The sequence below is a fragment of the Anabrus simplex genome, chromosome 14, assembly GCF_040414725.1.
Source record: "Anabrus simplex isolate iqAnaSimp1 chromosome 14, ASM4041472v1, whole genome shotgun sequence".
Lineage (NCBI taxonomy): Eukaryota > Metazoa > Arthropoda > Insecta > Orthoptera > Tettigoniidae > Anabrus > Anabrus simplex.
This window is the reverse complement of record NC_090278.1, coordinates 80,528,488-80,543,372: the sequence shown is the minus strand read 5'-3', so window position 1 is coordinate 80,543,372 and position 14,885 is coordinate 80,528,488. Positions and strand designations below refer to the sequence as shown.

Genomic DNA, 14,885 nt, shown 5'->3' with positions numbered 1-14,885 from the left:
AATCCCACTAGAATACTTCTACCCTGTAGTAAGGCTACGCTGTGCGTAAGAGGAGAAAGAAGTCTGAGGGAATAATTCACAGTCCTGGGCAGTTTTAAAGCAAGTATGTTTATTAAAACTTCCCATTGCGTTTTTCTACCCTCAAATATTTTTCTGCTGTTTCCATGCATAAAACGCTCTTTGCGACAACGTTCTCATCGGATTCACCTGAAAATTTCAGAGAATATTTGAATATCTTCAGGAATTGAAAGTGTAGTTCTGAAGTTTATTATCAGTTAAATTTGACCTTCATATTTTTACTCCTGAACTAGCACGAAACGTAGATTTTTGTCTATTGAATGCATAATGAAAAAGTTAAAAAAATATCTCTCTAATAGTTTATACCTGACTGACAAACCAGGAGTTATCGTAAAATACATGAGTATTCTTGACACGTCTGCCAAATTACAGCCTAAAAAAATTAAAACTGTGCCTCACGGAGCAGTTTCCATTCAACATAATGTAGAAATAGCAATTATTTGTCAATATCTTTGCAACCAGTTAACTTATCAACTCCAAAGTTTGTGTGGAGCTATGTCTTATTCGTTTGTGCTTGTATTTCAAATTTGGTTTTCTTAAGTTGTGAATTTTACAACTTACTGATTTCTGTCATTATCCCCCCCACCACCACCACCACCCCCACCCCCACCACCTTCCTTAACACAAACAGTTTTTGTTGTTCCCTTTTCTGAAAATTGCGTAAACTGGGTCTTACCCTATTTTTAGAAATAAGCGATTCTATTGCTACCAACAAAGTTCAAGTCTAGTTTCTAATTCAGGAGTGGGTACTGCTAGTTATAAGTACAGGTCGTTATTAATTTATCTTTATTATTATGAAACATAATAATATATACAGCACTTCATTGTGACTAGAGGTGGGAATTATAGGCTCGAAGAGGTTAGAATGCAAACGTATTTAACCAAGGCGCAAGTGTTTTCTACCCGCACACCAGTTCTGCAGTAAGAATTGCATAAACATTAGCGATGTGAACTATCAGAACCCCTAAACTGTATGCAACTCGCCCGAATACGTGTAGAGCGCTTTGTTCTGATACGTTTGCATTCTAACATATCCTTGCCTATAAATCCATCTCTAATTATGACACACACAAGACGCAGTATACTACACACATTATGAAGTCGTGGTTTTTTTTTGCCAGTGTACGAAAATGGTAAATTAAAGGTCTCAAGCTGTCACTGGGAACCTCAAGAATGGTATGACTGGGAAGTAAATAAGTTCTAACAAAGATCGGAACCTTATACTGAAAAAAAAAACCTCAACCTTCGGAGGATAATAGAAGTCCACAAAAAGAATATGTTTCCTTATATATGCATAGGTCAGAAATTGATAATCGAAATAATTGTTAAGTGACTGAGAATGAAGCTACTGTATTCCGTTTCGATTTAATATTAAGCGATCATTAAAACTGTACAAAAATACGGTAGATCTATTACATGGCCTACTCATTCTCCGGACCTCACCCTACTAGACTTCCTTGTGCAGAGGCTTTATAAATATTTTTAGAATTTCCTTTTACGTTGCATCCATAAAGATAGTTCTTATGGCGATGATGATAAAGGGAAGGAAGCGACCATAGCTTTAATTAAGGTACAATCCCATCATTTGCCTTGTGTAAAAATGTGAAACCATCTTCAGGCTGCCCCCAGTGGGGTTCGAACCAACTTGCTCCCGAGTACAAGCTGATAGCCACGTGAATGTAGGGCATTTCAAGAGCCTGCTGTATGTGACTTCAGAGGAAGGGCTCGCCACTTGGGTACTTGCGGCTGTTTCTCCCCACAGCACACGAACGTGAGACGTACAGCGCACAATGGTATGACGACAAATGGTATGACATATCACGTTGTAAGTTTCAACAAAAGGATAATTCCTGTCAGTTTCAATTACGGTGTTGATGGAATGCTTGTACCTAGTGGAGATGAATGTACGTACGGCACCTAGATGTTAATATAAGGAAAGACCTTCATTGGGGTAATCACATATGATTGTAAATAAAGTGTACAGTTCTCTGCATATGATTATGAGGGTATTTAGGGGTTGTAGTAAGGATGTAAGGGAGAGGGCATATAAGTCTCTGGTAAGACCCCAACTAGAGTATGGTTTCTATACTAGGACTACTTGATGCAAAAACTGGAGAATATCCAAAGAAAAGCAGCTCGATTTGTTCTGGGTGATTTTCGACAAACGAGAAGTGTTACGAAAAATGTTTCCACTTGAGCGACCACCTTAAATAGAGATTAGTAGTGAATGATTGATTAAACGTGTATGACAGGCAATGGCACCATTGTAGATGTTGTACTGCAGACTAGTTTTTACAAAGGATTAATATTAAATTGAAATGTAAAAGGTTCACTCTCAATCACATCAAAATGTACCTCAGTTATCCATTTCGGACCAACAGTTGTTTAATAAAACTTATTTGTTTTGATGTCTTCTATAATTTCCAGACGTTTGAGCACTGTATTTTGTTACACCTGGTAAAAGTTTTGATGTGCTTACAAGAGGATTTGGAACATGGTATTATGAAGTCATATTGGGACCTATTTAGGTATTCTGACAAGATAACAGTGTGATTTAGATCCTTAGTAGAGTTCTGGAAGCATCCTCTCCATAACCTGTTACGTTTGAGCAAAATTCCGCTGTAAAGCTTGTATGACTATTATAAAAGTTGAATTATATTTATGTATTAAGTATTCAGTTTGGGGGTTTAAATAGCATCATCAAACGTTGTGCAGGTATAAGGAAATTAGTTAAGTTCAGAGGCAAATTTCCCACAGAAAGCGAGATGTCAGCATTAACCCACAAGACTTCAGCATGTCATTATAAAACTTGCAGATCATCTTATTTCGGAAATAACTCCTCGTAGGGGAATTTCTTGAAGACTTTCTGCGCGACATCCTTGAGTATTGCGCTGATAGCCTGATCTACGACAGGTTTCAGTTCAGCGAACACGGCCTCCCAGTTGTCGCTCATAAACTTGTTCATGGCATCTCCTGCAACAAGAAAAATCATCATTAGAGCCAGAATGTTTATACAGCAATAGTTAAAATGCAAACTAATTTGTTTAGTAGAAAGTGTCAACTAGTCCCCACTTCCGTAATGTAGCAAGAGTAACATAATTTCTAGGGGTTTTAATAGACTATACCCCTCATTTTTCCGCAATCTCACAGCAGAACTGTAGCGAGAGTAACATAATTTCTAGGACTTCTAATAGCCTACACTCCTAATGTTTATACAGATCTCATAGCAGAACTGTAGCGAAAGTAACATAATTTCTAGGGGTTCTAATAGACTATACTCCTATTGTTTATACAAATCTCCTAGCAGAACTGTATTGAAAGTGACATACTTTATAGGGGTTCTAATAGGCTAACCCCTAATGTTTATACAAATCTCATAGCAGAACTGTAGCGAAAGTAACATACATTGTAAGGGTTCTAATTGGCTATATCCGTAATATTTATGCAAATTTCACAACAAAACTGTAGTGAGAGTAACATAATTTGTAGGGATTTTAATAGGCTATACCTTTAATGTTTATGCAAATCTCATAGAAAAAGTGTTGCAGCAAGTTTGCAGTCTAACCTGTTAATGAATAAACATCTAGGCTCTAACCACTGTTTTCTTATGGTACAGAATGTAGGTTACGGGGTGATTCGTAAGCCACTACAAAAACATTGTACGTGTAATGTAGAGGCAAAATAACACTAAAATGTTATATACTGTATATGTTTTTATTAAATTGCTTTCTTTCAGAGTTCTGCAACCCAAACAAAATATATATTCCTCTCAGGGTTTATTAATTTAAGGATCACAAATTCAACCAAGGTACTGAATGCAGTGTAAACTTACAGTACATGCATTTTACCCCGAGTAAAATCCACTCACTGCAACACAAACAAACAAACAAACAAACAAACAAACAAACAAACAAACAAACAAACAAACAAACAAACAATTCCTCAAATGTTCAACTAAACAAAGGGATCACAAATCCAACACTAACAACGTAGAGTACAGTACATTCAGTTTACCCCCAAAGCAAGGTCAAACTGGCGTTCATGAAAGTGCAAAAAGGGACTTGTACGTCGTCTTACTGCTCTTGGAATGTCACCAACTAAATTAGGAATTCCGTAAGGTATTCACAGCCCTTTCTTTTCGGAATCAACGGACCGTACTGGGTTGTACAAACATCTACTGTATTGCAGTCGCTCGTAAACAGAACAACGTCTTAACAATTAAATATAATGAAGAGGTAAAACTCAACAGGGTATATTTACGAGATTCAAATCGGTGCCACGTGTATTCTAACAACAGGCAACGCGAAGATTGAGTTTTCTCTTAATTTTGACAATGCTGGATTGTATACTCCTGATGTGTATACAAATCTCATAGCAGAACTGCAGCGAATGTAGCATACTTTGTAGGGGTGCTAATAGGCTATACCCCTAATATTTATGCAAATCTCACAGCAGAACTGTAGCGAGAATAACATAATTACTAGGAGTTCTAATAGGCCATACTCGTAACGTTTATACAAATCTCATGGCAGAACTGTAGCGAAGGTAACATACTTTGTAGGGGTTCTAATAGGCTATACTCCTCATGTTTATACAAATCTCATAGCAGACCTGTAGCGAAAGTAACATAATTACTAGGAGTTCTAATAGGCTATACTCCTCATGTTTATACAAATCTCATAGCAGAACTGTAGCGAGAGTAACATAATTACTAGGAGTTCTAATAGGCTATACTCCTCATGTTTATACAAATCTCACAGCAGAACTGTAGCGAGAGTAACATGATTACTAGGAGTTCTAATAGGCCATACTCCTAATGTTTATACAAATCTCATGGCAGAACTGTAGCGAAAGTAACATACTTTGCAGGGGTTCTAATAGGCTATACTATTCATGTTTATACAAATCTCATAGCAGAACTGTAGCGAAAGTAACACATCCGAAAGATGCGCCGGACGTTGTTTTTTTATTTACAATTTGCTTTGCGTCGCACTGACACAGATATGTCTTATGGATAGGAAAGCCGTAGCAGTAGGAAGGAAGTGGCCGTGGCCTTCATTAATGGTACAGCCCCAACATTTGCCTGGTATGAAAATGTGAACCACGAAAAAAAAAAAAATCTTCAGTGCTGCCGACAGTGGGGTTCGAACCCACTATTTTCCGGATGCAAGCCCACAGCTGCGCGCCCTTATTACATGGCCAACTCGCCAGGTACACTGTGTTTTATCAGTCACAAATCTACGGAGGTACTATTATTACCATTATTTTAATACCGTATGTCTTTTTTGGGGGAGATCTAGTATTTACAGTGAACTATATTTCCTGTTATGGCCCAGGACATTGACCTGTCTCAGTCTTATCCTTGGCTTTGACAATATGAAAGTAACTGAGGTATGAGCGATGCGAGTAACGCCATTCTTTACGCAGCATATCTCTGTTATGAATGATATGAAAATGTCTGTTGGTGCATGCATTTCAGTGGGATTAGCAGACTGACATGCAATAGCAACTTCTGGCTCGGTAAGGAAAGCAAAGGGAAACTATTTCACTCCTCATTTCCGTAGCATACTTCTTCAGTGATGCCTTGACCATCTATGACAGCTGATGATCGACCTCTTGAGGGTCAAACGAATCTTCGGGCTGAATACTCAAGATACATGCTTCCATTGTTCATTCATTTGATGAGGCCATCTTAGAAACCACAAGTAACAGTTTTGCTCTTCTTGACTTCCCAAAACTTCTTCCTTTTTTTGCTTTTCTTGTTTTCGTCCTTCCGGCCACTTACTGCCTGATTTCTTTTTCGTTTTCTCTGGAAATTTACCGTCAAATATTGCTTTCTTAAATTATTCCCTATATGATTTTTTTAAATGTTGAGTGGTTCAAAATCTTATTCGGCTTCTTAGAAAAATTATTATTATTATTATTATTAGTTTTATTATTATATATCGTTATACCTTTAAGCGTTCAATCTTCAAGCCTCTGTGAATTTACTAAACGTCGCCACAATTCTCCATTTGCAACTAGTGCTGTAGCCTCATTTAATTCTATACCCCTTATCTTTAAATCGTTTGAAACTGAGTATAACCATCGTCGCCTTGGTATCCCTCTACTTCTCTTACCCTCCATGAAATAGTCCATTATTCTCCTAGGTAACCTATCCTCCTCCTCCATCCCCCTTACATGACCCCATCACCAAATCCGGTTAATGCGTACAGATTCATCCATCGAGTTCATTTCTAACTTAGCCTTTATCTTCTCATTCCGAGTACTCTCCTGTCATTGTTTCCACGTGTTTGTATCAGCAATCATTCTCGCTAGTTATGAATAAGATATCCTGAGTCCACCCAGCTTTCGCTCCCGTAAAGCAGAGTTGGTCTGAAAACAGACCGATGTAAAGATAGTTTCGTTCGGGAGCTGACTTCCTTCTTGCAGAATTCTGTTGATCGCAACTGCGAGCTCATTGCATTAGCTTTACTGCACTTTGATTCTATCTCACTTACTATATTATCATCCTGGGAGAACACCACAACCTAAATATTTAAAATTATCTACCTGTCCCAGCTTTGTATCACCAATCTGACATTCAGTTGTGTTGAATTTCTTACCTACTGACATCAGTTTAGTCTTCGAAAGGCTAATTTTCATACCATACTCAAGTTCCAAGATATCTGCCATTAAGACCAAGTCGTCAGCATAGGCCAGACTGCTTACTACATTTCCACCTAACTGAATCCCTCCCTGCCATTTTATACCTTTCAGCAGATGATCCATGTAAACTACGAACAGCAAAGGTGAAAGATTACAGCCTTGTCTATTATCATTATTATTATTATTATTATTATTATTATTATTATTATTATTATTATTATTATTATTATTATTATTATTATTTCTTCGTTATGCCCGACTAGCGAGCATGATTGAAATTATTTAGCTGGTATCGTTGCTTTTTTCTTCTCCATATTCTCTTATCTTCTCACTGTGGCTTCTCCTGCGATCTTCTGACCAGGTTTTGTTGGTGGTAGTACACCTGCTTGGATAGCCTGTAAAGCGGCGATTCTCAACTTAATTTCTGAACTTAGATCTGTATAATACAATGCTATCTGTGATGCCTATTTCTTGAAGACCTTTCTCAACTTCGAGGAGCAAACTGTTTTTTCACTTTCATTTTCACTTTCAGTTTCAGAATTATTTTGGTCAATATCTGATTACTCGTTCTGAGAATATGTCCGTAATTATTATTAATGTTCATTTATGGGTCTACACCATAGTACTATTACACGCAATGTTTTTACGAACGGATGCCCTTCCTTGTCACCAGCTTCAGTTGAAAAGCTAACGAAGATGAAAAGGTGAATGAAATTGGGTAAGGAGGCAAAAGTGTCCTATCCCAGCATTTGCCTGGAAGTGAAAAGGGGAAACCTCAGAAAACCATTCTCAAGATAGCTGAAAGTAGGGTTCGAACCCACTCGTCTAACAAATGGAGAGCTTGGCTTCATAGCCATAGCGCTTTAACACGCGTGACCAGTCTATTTGATCACGTGCTTACCTACGTTACGGAATTTTAGGCAATAATAGTAGAATGCTGACTTATGGAAGCGCATAACAAGTATAGTCTACTCTGTACAACGGTTATGCTGTGAGATTTGCATAAACATTAGGGGTACGCTCTATTAGAAATCCTACTTTACTTTTGCTACATTATGGAAGAACGGGTTGCCTAAAGCCCGGGGCCTGTTATATATTGACGAGTTGTAAGGTCTTTCGATTTTACAATTGACGTAAAACAATGCTAATAATGAACCTTAAACATCCGGGATTTCTGCGCACAAGTGGTTGAAGCAGGGGACAGAAAGTGAAATTCAGGAACTATTGGTTGGACTCCTTTGATTGTTACGGGACTTGCTGGCGGTAATGAGGCTACACGTAGCCCACAGCCTATCTACTACCGTGATACACAGTAAGTACAGTTAAGTAGCTTACGTTATCTTCTTAAGGACTGTAAATGTTGTGACACCCTGTGTTACGTGAGCGGCTGAGTGACCTATGATGTAAGGAACAAGGAGGAAGCGTAGTGAACTAAGTGTCTCCGCGGTATTATCACTTGTGGCGAATTGGAATACTGGCTGATGTGCAACAGCTTGCGTAATTCGTAAGATGAGTCGGGAGCAGCGAATATTGCTCTAGTTACTGATCAGCTGCTGGATCAGTGTCTGCTTATGCCTGCTCTACAACATCAATTTTTTTCTTCCACTCCATTACTTCTATCAAATCGTGTCAAAAATTATTCAGCATTGTTGAAAGTCTGACAAAATTCGAAGAGATCTGCCAAGGTTTGATAGAGGCAAGCAGGAGTTTTGTTTCTTGGACTAGGAGTGGGATTTATTGTTAAAACGAAATAAGCAATAAAGCATAATTCACACGGGGAAAAGATTGTTAATGTGCTTTCTTTCAACATATTTGCGATCTATGTCTTTCTTCTTTCTTTTTTATCCGTTCACTCTCCTGGGTTGGTTTTTCCCTTGGACTCAGTGAGAGATCCCACCTCTACCACCTCAAGGGCAGTGTCTTGGGTCATGAGACTTTTTGGGTCGGTGGGTTACAAATGGAGAGGAGGACCAGTACCTCGCCCAGACAGTCTCACCTACTACGCTGAACAGGGGCCTTGTGAAGGGATCGGAAAATTGGAAGGGATAGACAAGGAAGAGGAAAGGGAACGGCCGTGGCCTTAAATTAGGTACCATCCCGACATTTGCCTGGAGGAGAAGAGGGGAAACCACGGAAAATTACTTAGAGGATGGATGACGTGGGAATCGAAACCCCATCTACTCAGTTGACCTCCCGAGGCTGCGCGGACCCCGTTCCAGCCCTCGTACCACTATTCAAATTTCGTGGCAGAGCCGGGAATCAAACCCGGGCCTCCGGGAGTGGCAGCTAATCACACTAACCACTACACCATAGAGGTGGGATACGATACTAGACATTTAAATATCCTGTGATGGCTGACTATTCAAATCTACCCGCTCTGAATTGTTACAGACGAAACAGCTATGCTGGTCGACTACAACAGCTGAGAAGTTAAGAGATATACCTTCCCAAGCAATAAACTTGGGTGACATCTAGCGTCTACCGCATCAAACATGTTGTATACAAAAATACATGTTAGATGGCAGCACTTTGCAATAAAGTGTAGAGACGCTTTGAAGAGTGCCATATTAGACGATCATTGAATTGCTTATTGTTGGTATTTATTTCAGATCTTCTTGGAACGTAAATATATATTATATTATTCTTATATAAATATGGTACAGGTGAATCTGGGTGCGAAATCAGAACGAAATGGGCGGGGGAAGGAACATAGTGCTTAAGTACTAGGGTACTAGTATTTATTTCAGGCAGTACCCGGCGGGAGTGGGGGTATAAAATTCCCCTGTAAATAAATTACCCTCACTCCCAGAAAAATATAAATTTTAGATCTTTTTGCTTGAATTTTATTGTTATAACAACATTAGAAAGTTATTACAAACAGCCAAGAAGTTTATGAGAGACTGTCCCTTTCTTTAGAAAGGCCAGACGAGACGCGATTCGTCCTGGTTTATTGCCTTATGAGTGGAAACTTCCTCTACCAGGGCTAAGTTTTGACTGAACAAACTTGTCAGTTTGTACACTCCTTAAGTGAATAGTGTCCTATTGGCTACGTATCGGAAACACACTGTCTCCAAGAAGTAGAGGAATGATGTACGCTCGAGCTACTTAGAGCGATGACAAGGGAGGAGAGCCTCAAATAATTTATAGTCGGGGCTGTACCTTATTTAAGGCCACGGCCGCTTCCTTCCACTTCCTAGGCCTTTCCTCTCCCATCGTCGCCATAAGACATATCTGTGTCGGTGCGATGTAAAACAAAATAGCAATAAATAAATAAATAACAAATAAATAAATAAATAATATTTTCGCCCGGGTTCCAGATGGACTTGTCAGAGTGAAACATGAACATAGACTGCAGGTACGGAGTAATTACTGCGTTGTTTTATTGCTCAAGGTCTGCCAGTAACTTGAATCATTTCTGATGGTTTTATGAAAATATGCACAATAAAAAGCATTAATTTCAGTAACAAATTATATGTGCTCTACATGTTCCTCATTATTTTATAATGAAAGAATCACCACCGGGCAATTTTAGTGGGGGGAAATGCCTTCGTTCCCTCCCCCCGCGATTTCGCACCCAGCAGGTGATAGTTGGCATTCTTATGGATCTCTTTCTTTTTGCTATCTTCATAATGTAGTCCAGGGCCTCTCAGGGTGCATGCGCCTGGTGTATGCACTGTGCACGGTGCAATAGACGACTTCGCTTTGTTGACTAGAGTGCAGACCCCCACTCCTCGATTTGGAGCAATAGCTCTCTCTCTCTCTCTCTCTCTCTCTCTCTCTCTCTCTCTCTCTCTCTCTCTTTCCCCACGCCTGTCTCCCTCTTCCTCACTTGCTCCGTAGCGCTCCAAATCCGAGCTGAGTTGAGCCGAGCCTAGCCGAGTAGCCCAAAGACGAAGCGTTGGTCTGAGCGGAGCCGAGTGGAACCGATGCACTGTGCAGAGGATCTCTGCGCCGCAATTTGCACGCGTGAGATTTTGGGCGTTCGAGAGGCCCTGATATTATAGTCTATAATGTTGAATGTAAAAGTTTGTTTATTCCGATAATAGAGTTGGACTCACACAGAAGGTTCGTTGGACGATAAGTGAGTACATATTATGATAGCGATGGAATCAAGTAGACGGAATCCCATTTCACTGTTGTAGAAAATTTTAGATAGATTGTTTATTTCTATCTTCGATACGTTTATACTAATTGCGAATGCACTTTCTAAATCCTTCAGAACAACTTCTTCCGGTTTCCCGTCAGCCAATTTTCAACCCCTCTATACCTTTTCGCCCATCCTAACACATATCCATTCCCAGGGCCACAAATACTGTATCGAACAACTGGCATCCGTAATAATAATCCTAATCAGATAAGCTCCCCTACTTTCCTAGTAGTAGCTATTAGAGGGACGAAGGGGGGTCAGTCGTCCCCCTACCACCACCGTCACATACTTTGTAGAGAAAACATTACATTTTTAATCCACCCTAGTCACCTGAAACTGTAAATTATAGGAATAATTTTTTAAAAGCAATTTGTCAGCTAATTCCTTAATTTAATTTATTTCAATATTACCAACATTCTTAGCGGAAATAAGCACAAAATGAAGTTCGTCACGAGTGATCGATTAGTATTACTACTGCTGCTACTATTACTACTAAATGTTTTCATTCCTCCCCTGAAGGGGGAAGGCGGGCCTCCTAGACGGTGACGCCGTCTCTCAGGCCGGGAGATTTGTATCACAAAAGGAGATGTGCGGAGAACGTGAGAGAGTTGGTTGCCGTGGCTTAAACAAGAACTGTTCCGGCATTCGCCTTATTGCAGGAGAATGGAAAACCACGGAAAACCATTCTCAGGACAGCCGGCAGTGGAGACCAGCCCCTCTCCGTCTCTCGAATACAGAGGCGTAGAGCCACGGTAGAGCCTCCTCTGATCCGTAGGAGTGCAGACCTGTTGGACCACGAACAGCCGTGGCAACTTGTGGGTCGAGACCTACTGTGCATCCGCCGACCGCGTTAACGACTCAATACTGGTTACCGGAGGCAGTTACTGGCAGCGAGTACGGTTGCGCGTTAACCAAGTATTTTATTTTTTGTTCATTTCTTCTACCACTTTCGTCTCTCATTCGTCTGATGATCTAGCTGTTTTCGAACATACGATGGGACAAAGAACATCTTAATTGGAGCTAAGATGGTGTCGTCACCACCCACTCTGAAGTGAGCCATCTGGTGATGAACAGGAGTACCACTTACTATGGACCACGGCCGACTGGATCCCTCGCTGCGCTCCAGAGTGACGCATCAAGTGAGGATGATTACCTCGTTGTACTTCTTGTTAAAACAAAAATCACCACCACCACCACCACCATGACACATCAAGTCGGCCGTGTATAGACCAATGGTACACTCCCTGGCATGTAAGCGTATACTGTACATTAAGGGTAAAAGCTTGCTCTTTCTCCTCTATTAATACTAAAGGTAGTTATTTTCTGACTGTTATGTTCGACTGAGTGTCGCTAACCATACACTTTAGGGACCGTATTAGCCGATACAGTCATGGTTTATTTCGTGAATTGCGAGAATTAGGTATTGCCACTGCCGTGTTGTTAAAACACTGCCTGCTCGATATGTAGCCGGTGGCTGCCTATACTGCCTGTTCATTCCATACTCAAACGTTTAACACGACTTGCGAAGAATCCGCCGCTAGATGGCAGCACCAAACGGCCCTAGTTATCGGGGGAATACAAGTAGACAAGCACATAAGCGAAGTTCCCACGAACCTACTACGCTGGCGTAGCAGGGGAAGAGGTGATACTCCCACGTGGCGCGTCCCAGGTGGCGAATAGGGGGTTCCTAACCGGCTTGCCGGCGGACTTGAGGGAAATAAAATACCTCTCGCGGACCAAACACACAACCCCCTGTGGGTGGGGGGCGCAGACGAAGAATACACCCACGGTATCCTCAGCCTGTCGTAAGAGGCGACTAAATGGGGCGGCCAAGGGATGATTGGATTAGAACCATGAAACTACTTGTGATTAGTACTACCACGCGGGGAACACCATGGGTCGCTATTACTTGCGCGTAGTACCACTATGTTAGGTACCAAATAGGTTTGTGATTAGTAGCACGCAGGAGCATGGCGCGGTCAGGTTTTTACGCTACTTGTGATTAGTAGGACTATATGAGCGACATCAGGGTTCTGGCTTTCTTATGATTAGTACCCACTATATAAGGAACACCACGGGATAGTACGAGTCCTTGTGGTTAGTACACTTATGTGATGAAAACCACAGGTTTGCGTTGCCTGTAAATGGCGCCGCTATGTACGGAACACCATAGGTCTGTATTACATGTGCGAATTTCATTACCTGTGAGTAGTACCATAATGTGTGGAATACCGTGAGTCTACGCTACTTTGGATTAGTACCGCACCATGACAAATACCATGGTTCTATTTTCCAAGCGATAAGTACCATTATGAGAGGCCGATAACCTATATTTTGGACCCCTTTAGCTTGCAAGCATCACCGATTCAGTACTGAGCTACAGAAGCAGTCCCTTGGTCAGTATTACTATTGTTTTCCGTCAGTTTCTGAGACTGAGGCATTGCAGGTCGGCTCCACTGATTGTTTTAAATTCATATCCATCTGTTCATTTTCCGTCCTCACGCTTTGAATTCTGGTCAGTGGAAGATTTTGGATTTTATTTTTTCATTGCATTTCGTCTCATTTCGTACCATCAGGGGCCGATTACCTAGATGTTACGCCCCTTAAAACAACAAGCATCATCAAGCGAAGTTCAAACTCTGAAAATAAGGTAGGAGAAGGAAATAGTTTTAGTTATAAATAGATTTATAGAGATTTATAGCTTCAGGTCTTCTCGAGAAGGAGGTTCCGACGGACAAAAAAAAAAAAAACCTGGAAAATCGTCTGTATTATACTTTCTTACATTGCTGAGCGAAGGTTTCGCAATTTTGGCCATCACAGTTTGAGACGCAAATTCCTGGTGATTATTGTTACTAACACACTTTAAATGACTCGAAGAGTTCTTGCAGTACGGTAGAGCACCCTCAACAAATTCATATAGCCCCATAAATCGCGGCTGGAGATACCGCAGGCGTATCCGAGTGACTGATCAAGATCATCAACTGACGTGTAAACATTATTCAAGCTCGAACTGCATGCATTTCTTCTTGGATTACACGCACCAAATAACCACACACATTAGTGCCTGCGAAGCTGTTATCTAAGTGGCAGAGGGCTCACGAACATCTTCCAGTAAGTCAAATACCACTGAGTCTGTCTAGTCAAATCTGGAAGAAGATATTGAGGCAGAAAATTGTGAAATTTGCTTGTGCATCGATGGACTTTAAAATAGCTGATTACAGAATTCTCTTTTATGGAATCCTGAGCAGCCCGTGAGGCAGTCATGTTACTACTCCCTCCTCCAACATGGCTTCAAATGGATCTCCTGAAAGGTCTGTTTCAGCACACAAAAAATTCATTCTGTAGAAGATGAACAGTGAAAGAGGAAGTAGATAATCTTCTTCTGCCACTTTTCCCACACCTATGGGTTTGCGGGTACGAACTGTATCACTCATATGCGGATTGTCTCCTGTTTTACGGCCGGGTGCCATTCCTGACGCCAATCTTATGTGGAGAGACTTAATTACTATTGCGTGTTTATGTCATGGTTGTTTTGTCTGTATTTGAAGAGCAGAGTGTTGGGACAGACACAAACACCCATTCCCTGAGCCAGGAGAATTAATCAGACGCGATTAAAATCTCCGACCCCGTCGGCAATCGACCCGGGATCTTCTGAACCAAAGACCTCAACGCCGACCATTCAGCCAAGGAGTCGGAAAGCTTAATGTATTTCTTTGGCAAGTCTTTTTTTATTGGGGTCTTTGGAGCTTCTTGTATCTCTTCAACATTTTGGCAGAAAGCGTCACACGGAGTTGCATGGATGAATCACACATGACTTAATTCTCCGTCACCAAATTTTTGAAACATGGGAGTATTTGTTCTATGCTTGTCCGTCACAAGACGAATAATATAGAATCCAGCCTTCAAAACCTACTGAACCAGGAGGAAAATTCATTTCCTTGTAATGCCTTCACCATAAAGTAGGCAGGCGGAATCGTAAATTTTCGTCAATCCATGAATTACAAATCACAGC

General features: G+C 40.8%; 1 protein-coding gene across 1 annotated transcript in view; it reads right to left on the bottom strand.

The window, feature by feature from the left end:
• Positions 1–847: 847 nt before the first annotated feature.
• The window catches only part of LOC136885745 (protein takeout), a 45,068-nt gene continuing 31,030 nt past the window's right edge, over positions 848–14,885 (bottom strand). The window contains exon 6 of the mRNA XM_067158480.2: positions 848–3,051. Within this exon, the coding sequence (XP_067014581.2) occupies positions 2,900–3,051 (152 nt within the window). The 3' untranslated portion in view covers positions 848–2,899. The remainder of the gene's footprint in view (positions 3,052–14,885) is intronic.